General features: G+C 31.5%; 1 protein-coding gene across 1 annotated transcript in view; it reads right to left on the bottom strand.

The window, feature by feature from the left end:
- LOC105620023 (voltage-dependent calcium channel type A subunit alpha-1-like) overlaps positions 1 to 9,987 on the bottom strand; it is a 67,105-nt gene that overhangs the window by 16,072 nt on the left and 41,046 nt on the right. Inside the window, exons 17-20 of the mRNA XM_012201535.1 lie at positions 8,914 to 9,003; positions 4,584 to 4,691; positions 4,334 to 4,399; positions 2,368 to 2,456 (exon numbers count right to left, since the gene is read on the bottom strand). Coding sequence (XP_012056925.1) covers positions 2,368 to 2,456; positions 4,334 to 4,399; positions 4,584 to 4,691; positions 8,914 to 9,003 — 353 coding nt within the window. The remainder of the gene's footprint in view (positions 1 to 2,367; positions 2,457 to 4,333; positions 4,400 to 4,583; positions 4,692 to 8,913; positions 9,004 to 9,987) is intronic.

The raw sequence follows: 9,987 nt of genomic DNA on the forward strand, positions 1-9,987 counted from the left end.
ATATTATTTATTATTCTCGTTCTACTCTTATATATCTCTCTTATATTAACTACTTACTAATTACTATATATATATATATATAGAATATATATATATATATATATATATATATTTCATATTTGCATATAGGAATTACATAGAAATAAAAATCATTATTAACTATTTTTTAATGTAAAATTTGTTTCAAAATCGTTGTTAAGAATTAATAACAATTTTTCTAATACAATTTTTTTAACCGATAATGTTTTCATATATCTGCTTCGAGACTGAGGAAAGCAAGTAATTGGGCTCTAGTCTCTTTGCAAGTGCGGCATGCATAAGGTTTAATATTTTACGCAACATGAAAGGCGAGCTAGATATGCGAACTTAATACAGCGAACTCAATTCTACACGAGACTGCTGTGTATTATTTTGTTTTCTGTCTTTGCTTTGAATATGTCATGTCGTATAGCCTGATTTTGCTTTTGTGCTCAATTTAGTGCTGTGAACTTTATAGTAAAACATAGTTGGATCGAAGCAAAATGGTCTGTTGTGAACATACATCCGTAAATAATACGAATTGAATAATTAGAAGACTTCACGACTTTGGGACATTCAACGTGAGAATAACACATTTATTGGGAGTGTGCATTAATTTTAAAGGAGATGGCATAACTAATACTATCGCATCGGGAATCATATTGTTGCTATCTTCATGTTCAAAGCACCATCATCTGACTTTTTCAGTATGTGTCATTTTGCTGAAATGTAAATAATATTGTTTTTTTGAGCATTGAATATGTCGAATTTTGTGCCAACAAAATGCAATTTGCGGGAATCTTTGCTTTTTTGCTTCCATTTGAAGAAAAGTACTGCTGAAAGTCAACGAATGCTAATCGGAAGCTTATGATGATTATACAATATTATCGATTTCAACATATGAGTACTGGTTTCGATGCTATATAAAAAAAGTGATTTTGACACGGAAAACAAGAAACATTCAAGTCAATCGAAAAAGTTTGAAAATGAGGAAGTGGAAGCTTTACTCGATCAAGACCTGAGTCAAATATAAGAAGAACTTGCAGAATCATTAAATTGATTGATCAACAATTTCTAGATGTTTGAAGGCCATTAGAATGATTCAAAAGCAAGGAAATTGGGTGCCAAGTTGAAGCCGAGGGACGTCAAAAGGCGCAAAATAACCTGTGAATTGTTGCTTCATAGACATAAAAGAAAAAATTTTTTACATCGTATCGTGACGGATGATGAAAAATGGATACGCTACGATAATCCGAAGCGTAAAAAATCATGATGCAGGCTAGGTGAACCTCAACATCGACGGCAAAACCGAATATGACGCCAAACTCATGCTCTGTATTTGGTGAAATCAGTTGGACGTAGTGTATTATGAGCTGCTCCAACTCAACGAATCCATCACTGGGGAACGCTACTCACAACAATTGATGCAATTGAGTCGAGCATTGAAACAAAAACGGCCAGATTACGCAAAAAAACACGATAAAATGATTTTTCAACACGACGCTCGGCCACATGTTGCAAAACCGAGGAAACGTTAGAAGCGCTTAAATGGGATATTTTATTATATCGTATTATCCAGATTTTGCTCTTTCCGATTAACACTTATTTCGATCGATGACTCATCTGAGCAGTACTTCCATTCTTATGAAGATACCAAAAAATGGGTCGATTCATGGATAGCCTTAAAAGATGTGTCATTTTTTCGACGTAGAATCTACCTATTATCAGAAAGATGGGAAAAAAAGTGGCTAGCGATGGATAATATTTTGAATGATCAATTTGTAACCATTTTTTCACAATAAAGCCGTATTTTTACAAAAAAATCTCTTAAAATTAATACACACTCCCAATAAAAAATGGTTTAATATTTTTAGACAGGATATATTATAATACTAATATTTTAACTTAAATGTAATTTTAATAAAATATTTGAATATTTTTTGAAAATTTTGATATAATTAAATCATTATAAATCTCTTTGGGTGCTGTAGTAAAAATATCTAAGAGAAATTAAAATCTTTGAAATTTTTTCACAACTCAGACAAAATAAATCAATGCAATCAACTTGTGCAATATTTACGATACATCTAATGACACATAAGTGATTCAATTAATTCCTCGTTACTTAGACGTCAAAGATCAATCTGCTTTCGCATTACAATCTGAAGAAACTTGTCTTCTGCATCGTGCTCGTAACAAAATGAGCTGATAAGTGAGCTGATAGATAGCTTGCCGTAGGTGTTGAGCGTGAAAGCTCATTCGATTGTTTTGCAAATCGCGCTGATAGTCACGTAGTTAAATTCAATGACTAAACAGTTAGCTAAATTCCTCTTGCGTGGCGTTACTTACCGAAAAAGTAGCATCAGACTTTGTATGAAGCTTTGGAAATTGTTGTGCTCCGTAATAGAGATATCATCCGGCTTGATGGTACCGAATTCCTGAGACCCACAGAAAGAAGAGGGCCGCAGCCAAAAGGCACAAGCGGCATTATAAATTTGTGTCACTATAAATATGCTTTTTTTTTAAATAATAAAAAAATATCAAAAGTAATTGGAATGTCCTCTGCTTTCTTTCTCGCTAGATCACTAATTTTAACTTCTGTATCGCTTCGATCACGGTTTCGTGTATGCGTGTATAATGAATATTATAGAATTCAATTCTCTAATTACAGTTTCTCATACTTTTTCTTTCAATAAAAACACGGTATATTCGAGAGAACTAAGGTATAAACAAAATTTGTTAAAACAAATGATTAAATTATGTTAATTTACATCACTAAAAATTCTGATTTCTAAAAAATTTTATTTTAACAATATTTTAATAATTAAGTTTTTGCGGATTTCATATCAGTTATAAACAAGTGTAAGTTTATGAAAAATTATACATTTGTGTGATAAAATACTAACTAATATTTATTATAAAATTCATTCTCTCAAGCATTACCTTAATTAAAACTTCAAGACTTTAACTTAACGCAGGCACTATAGGACTGTTACTAATTAGGATGAGTCACAACAGATTAATATGTCGAGCAGCTTATTCTCATGCCAGCAAAGTATTATTGTGGAGATAATTTACGACCACATTTTTATTATATATTCCTTTCAACTTTTCACTCTACGGTCGATGGTATTTCCCATCAGTACTGTGCGAGATCTTTAACAATTCTTCTTGGGGAAAAGAATGATGAGTTAGTGATCAATATATTGCAATCATACTATAAAACTATTTTCCTTTATAGAAAAAGTCTTTTGTCATAAAATATTTAAATGTTGTAAAAATACATTTAACGCAATTTTTCTTTTACAATGATCGATACAAAAGTCTTCCATGATATCGTAGATTCCTTTTATAATATTCTTTTATATTATCCTGCGAATCGTAAAAGATCGTGACGATAAACCAGCTGTGCTAAAATCATTTCCCTCTCACATACGAAGATAAATTTTGAGCAAACAAATAAAAAAAATATCTTTTTACTTTTAAAATTGTTAGCTTATTTTAGAAAATGTTTTTATTGTACAAATAAATGATAATTGGATTAGCCGATAAGTGGCCAGAAGTCATCTCATTCGTCGTCGAATCGGCAATCAATCTAGCTGCTCGATTCATCGAAAAAGCAACTTAAAATCGGCGAAGAAGAACTGAAAATTGTTGTGATCGATCATCGATCGCTATTTCTGATTGTTCGATATATTGCTAAAGACTTGAAAATGGACAATTTCATGCCAGCAAAGACAGGGTCACTTAATGGCTACTTGGGGAATCTGCTGTCTGTCACTTAAAATTCCCAATCTGCAAAGTTACGCGTATCAGAAACTACTTCAAGATCACTTTGACACGCCGTTTTTCACCCGATTCGAAGCTGAGATAATTGCACGGCTCTCGTTTTTAGAGAAATATCTAAATGACGTTGCTCGCTAGTGATAGTTCTTTATTTGATAGATAAGCCATCGATCATTGAAAATCATTTGGCCAATTATGTTTTTTAATCAATAAAGCTGTTATTTTTTCCGTACAGAATCAATTACCTACAAAAATTCGAAAATCTTTTCTGTGAAAGACACAAACAATTCCGCATCTATTTCTTTCATGTAGAATGTAAGATAAATATTGTTCAATTTACATATATGTCTATATATAATAATATTTTTAATCTTGCGAAATTTCATTAAATTTTTAGATCTTCCTTGAATGATCATATTACTTCAATCCTACATCCTTCTGCACATCATCTCCCAAAAATACATTTAAAAGCAAATTCAAAATCATAGGAACTTCGCAAGAAATCGAAGCTACGGAAGAGGATTCATACCTGCATACCGATGATAGCATAGATGAAGAACAGCATTGCTATGAGGAGACAAACGTAAGGCAGAGTCTGGAAAAAAATAGGTTTTATTATTGTTATCTTGATAATTAATTCTTGAAGTTAATGATGAAAGAAGCAAAATTTAACGATCAAGGATATTGAAAAATAAAAAATAATAACTGTTGACATGTATGAATTAAAGGGATACAAAATAATTAAAAAATTAGAATTTAATTTAACAAGACATGCTTACTTTAAAGGATTGTACGAAGGTCCGGAGTATCGTGTACCCCTGTTTTAATAGTTTGAGCAGTCTGGCGGTGCGAAAGAGCCTCAGAAAGTTTAAGTTGATCTTGGAGATCTTCTGCAGGGGACAAAGGAAATTGCACTTAATTCCACAAAATGCCGACTCCTTATTGCGTGCCAGAACGGAGCTTCGTGTGTGTATTTCCTTTTTTTTTATAAAAATCTTTTATTTACACGAATTTTATCCGTTCTACACAGATTTAATCTTCAATCTTTATATTTAATTCATATATAAATACAAATTTAAATAAACTAATTCTAAATTGATGCGTTCATGATTTACTTATTTTATTAATTTTTTTATCAATACAAATTTAAGTAAACTAATTCTAAATTAATGTATTGATAATTTTCGAGTTTAATTATTTTAATGAAGAATCGTGTTTTACTGTTGCTATAATAATTGAACTATTTTAACTATTGAAATGTAACGCAATTACATATTTAAATTTAATTAACCCTTTTACTGTAACGATTGAATCATGTCCCCGATTGTGTGATTATGTTACAAAGACAATTAATAAGTTGAAATTGAGATAGATTAAATACATCCATATGCCTTTAAAATACTGTTAGGTAATATAATTACATAGGATGATAACTGTTTGGATTTGTAGTATCAGTGTTGTAAAATGTTCAAGACTGTTAGTGTAATGTACGAATAGTTTATGTGTTCTGAAAAGTACAGGATAAATAAACGGGATAAAAATAATTTAATCTAAAAATGATTTAGGTCTCGAGAAAATATTAGTTTCAAAATTCAGTTTCCTCCTCTTGCAAATAATCACAAATGAAATCATATTGATCACCATTTTACCATAATTCCTAATATAGATATTCAAAAACGATAATATATAAAGATATCTATATCTGAAATAATAATTACAGATTTTTCGGAAACAGGAATTATAAAGAAACTTATAATCGGAAACAGAAGCTATAAAGAACTTACTTCGGATTTCTACATAGAAACTTAGAGAGTTGCGATATTTAATATTAGTTTTGTATTTGCAATGTCGTAATTTCTTCCAACTTATATTGTCAACATAAAAACTGAATAGTAATTTTATACCTTCTTTTCGCCTAGCTGACCACCATTGGGCACGCTCGGTTTCATTACAGAAATATGTGAGATTGCGAGATTATTCCATCCCCAATATTGAGCTTCTGATTATTCAACTTTTGGTAATTACAATGAAAACAGAAATACTAATGAAATAATATTGGCAATCAACACTGGTGATGAGTAACTTCATAAGTTCAATTTAATATCAGGACCAATACTCACTTCACTATAATAATTAATAATTTTAGCTATTTTCTTACCTAATAAAGACATATTTTTATAAAAAGATATTTTACAAGCGCAGGCAAATATATACAGATTTTGATACATATTTATATTGAATATTTCTCTAACAAGGGGAGGAACAGGTAATGTACACATAAATTTCACCTTTAGATATATTTCAGTACATATCATCACTAATTCATGGATAAGTGACATATTCAAGCAATATTCAAGTGTTTACAATTTGTATTATAAAAGAATACAAAAAAGGATGAATTTTAATTAAATTGTATTACGAATCGATATTATTCGTATGGTGACAGGTGTTAAAATATACGAGGATAAGTCAATAAGTTTTTAGAAAAACATAGTTTTAGTAAAACACATTTTTTTTGATTGATTCATTTTTACTTCTCAACATGGTCTCCTTTCAGTTCGATACATTTGATCCAACGATTCTCCAATTTTTTCAAGCCGTCCGAATAATATGATTTGTCCAACCCTTCAAAATAAGCCTCTGTTTCGGCGATGAGCTCTCTGGTGGTGAATCTCTTTTCTCCGAACCATTTCTTTAGGTTTGGAAACAGAAAATAGTCGCAGGGGACTAAATCTGGCGAATATGCTGAATAGGGAAGCAATTCGTAGCGGAATTCGTTGAATTTGCCATCGGTGCTGGGCACGTGTGAACCCATGCATTGTCTTGATGAAAGAGCACTTTCTTCTTTGCGAAATGAAGACATTTTTTCTTTAAAATGTTATTGGAACGATCCAATAAGACTGTGTAGTAATCGCCATTGATTGTTTGCTTCGACGGAAAGTAATCGATATAAATTATACCATCCCAAAAATGGCCATCACCTTTTCGGTCGACTTTACGGTCTTCGTCTTCTTCGGAACTGGTTTACCCGGTGAAGTCCATTGTTTTGACTGTTTCCTTCGTCTTGAGTGTGAAATAATAGATCCATGTTTCATCCACAGTAATGAATCGACGCAAAAATTCATCTGGATTATGTTGAAACATCTTCAAACATTGTTTTGAAATCGTCACACAATCGCGCTTATGATCCATAGTGAGCGAACGCGGCACCCATCTTGCCGATAGCTTTTTCATATCTAATTGTTCGTGCAAAATTGAAATTACCATGTGATATGTGGCCTCAATAAGCTCACGCACTTTCATTCGTCGATCAGTCAAAACAATGTCCTGAATTTTATCGATGATTTCTGGCATAGCAGTCTCAATTGGACGTCCCGAACGAGATACATCACATATGTACGCCGTTTAAATTCACCCAATTGTATACAGTCGCAAACGTTGGTGCAGATGTGCTATGAACATTATCCAACTCGATTTTGATTTCTTTCGGCGTTAAACCTTTCATATGTAGTTTGATCACTGCACGAAATTCGTTTTTTCCATTTTGCAAAAAATACAAAGGTTGTTCGCTTTAATCGTCTATAGAAATGAAATCACGCGATGAATTCCACTCAAAATTTGACAGTAATCAGCTGAGAGATGTTACTTGTCAAAAAGTAATGTGACATGACACTGCAAGTGTCCTCTGACAGATTTTCTAAGAACTTATTAACTTGCTCTCGTATATTGAAATAATTATAACATTTTTTACATGCATTGCCTAATTATTCATTTAATGCATTACGTAAAAATTTACATAAAAAAAGCGCACGAAAACTTTTTGATGCAAATTTCTTGGGAATATTTAAATATTTCGTTGTATCGCTTGCTCGGATTAACGAAAAGTAAGTACTAAAACATAAGTCAGATAAAATCCCTGGGTACACTATTTAGCTCTCCCCCTTGTGAGATTTGAAATTTAATATTATTCATATCCTACATATATTACCAGCTAAATTGTAATCGCTATTAGTAGAACCGAAATAATCAACATTACTATGTGATTGGAAGAAATATTTCGAGCAATACTCTATACAATGTTCTATATAGTATATTTCTTTTTCTACCTCCAAACTACAGCTGGTATTGGTTAATCTAAGTCATAGAATATCAATCATATGTAGAAAGAAATTTTCTAATACGAAAAATGGAAAGGATTGGTATCAGGAACATGTTCCTATTTATGTACATGTAGCGGTTTATTATATAATTGCGTAAATGTATACTATGCAAATGTAGCGATATATAGTGTGATGTATGTAGCGTATGAATGTAGCACGAAGCTAAAAGGTAATATATACAAAGGTGTTCGAGATATTTCATAATTTACCTGCTAATTCGTCACACGGATTTTGCTCGGCGAATCTAAGTAAGCAGCAAAAAAGGTAACGAAAGACAAAGGTACACATCAAGCAACATTGCCGCGATGATTAAAGGCCACTATTATAGATGCATGTTCCAACAAAAAGTGATATTCCAACAAATTCTCAAACATGAGAATTAATATATATAATAGCATGTTGAAACAGTCGCGGTGATCTGATATAAATAAAAAGTCTCGACCTAAAATTTTACGATAAATAATAATAATATATTTCTTTTAAATAAAAAATATATATAATTTGAAGTTTTTTGCATGCATAAATCTTCAATTTTAAACTTTTAATCTTCAATCATCAAGTCTCAACATATATTGTAATTGTACAATTTTGAAAATAATTAAACATTCATTATAATAATATTTTCTTTATGTAAATTTTACACAATTAGTATTATACTTGTCCTACATCAAATATATCAAAATGTAGTTTCTCATCTAATTTATGATATAATCATCATTTGCATCAACATAAAAGATCAATTTTGACATTTGACGCGACTTCATCCGAATGACTTTTCACCAGAGCAACTGACATAATCACAACATAGCTTTGAGTTTTCCAAAGAAGATTCCCGATTATATGTATATACCTGGAAGATTTATATTACGGATTTTAGTAACTAAAACGCAATTAACACACTTATATTAACACACTCTTTTTTTCTGCTACATTCCGGAGCTTTACATACCAAGAACTCGGTCATGAAAACGTCCACGATGCTGCCGATCACCGTGATAAAATCGAATGTGTTCCAGGAAGGAAAATCCTTGAAGAAGTTCTGCTCGCGGAAACAATCAAAAGAATAGATTAGCAAAATGATCTTATTATCCCCCCAATTGATTATTTATTTCTATTATCCCGAAGCTCGCTAAACAGCTCTGACACATTTTCCATCGCAACAAATGCAAAACTTTAATTATCGATATACGATTCTGTACAGGGTGGCCACTTAGCGTTTGAAATTTCAACTACCGGTTATTTTGAGTTTGAAAGACGTAATAACATTTATGACGTATCAGAAATTTAGTTTTTTGTTTAACATTTAAATGGGTCGCTATACGCTTGAATAAAATTGGGAAATATTGAAAACTTACTTCCAAAGTGGAGTCTTCAACCCAAACTGTAAGAAATTCGCATAATCAGCCGAAATGCTGATGTCAATTGGCCGCCTTGCAGCTGTGATTTGACTCCGCTGGACTATTTTTTATGGGGAACCATCAAGGATGAGTATTACGCTAAACGTTAACCAGAAACGATTCAAGAATTAAAACATAAAATCAAAGTTGCCATCGATGAAATACGCCCATACAGTGGAAAATGTACTGAAAAATTGAGTTGATAAAATGGGGTATTGTACAGCCAGCCATGGAAGTCATTTGAATGAAATTGTATTTCATGTTTAATGGCAATGTACTACCTTTCCAATAAAGCCATAAACTTTGAAAAATATTCATTTGCGTTTTTTTTTTAGAGCCAAATTAAATTCCAAATTTTAAATGGTCCACCCTGTACACGCAAAGTCAAGACACTATGAAAAAGAATAAATAAGAACTGTAAAAGAGAAAAATTCAATACACAATTGAAAACAAATATATGTAGTTAGTGGATAATGTTTCCTAATTTTCAGTTCTCTAGTAACTTTTAATATAAACTTTTAAATTTAGGAAGTACCGCTCTAACTAAACTTTTACTACTTCCGTTTGTTAAACGACTTGTATGGCTCCAAATGTAACAAAAATATATATAAAAGATATAATTCAAA

This window comes from Atta cephalotes (genome assembly GCF_000143395.1).
Source record: "Atta cephalotes unplaced genomic scaffold scaffold00023, whole genome shotgun sequence".
Lineage (NCBI taxonomy): Eukaryota > Metazoa > Arthropoda > Insecta > Hymenoptera > Formicidae > Atta > Atta cephalotes.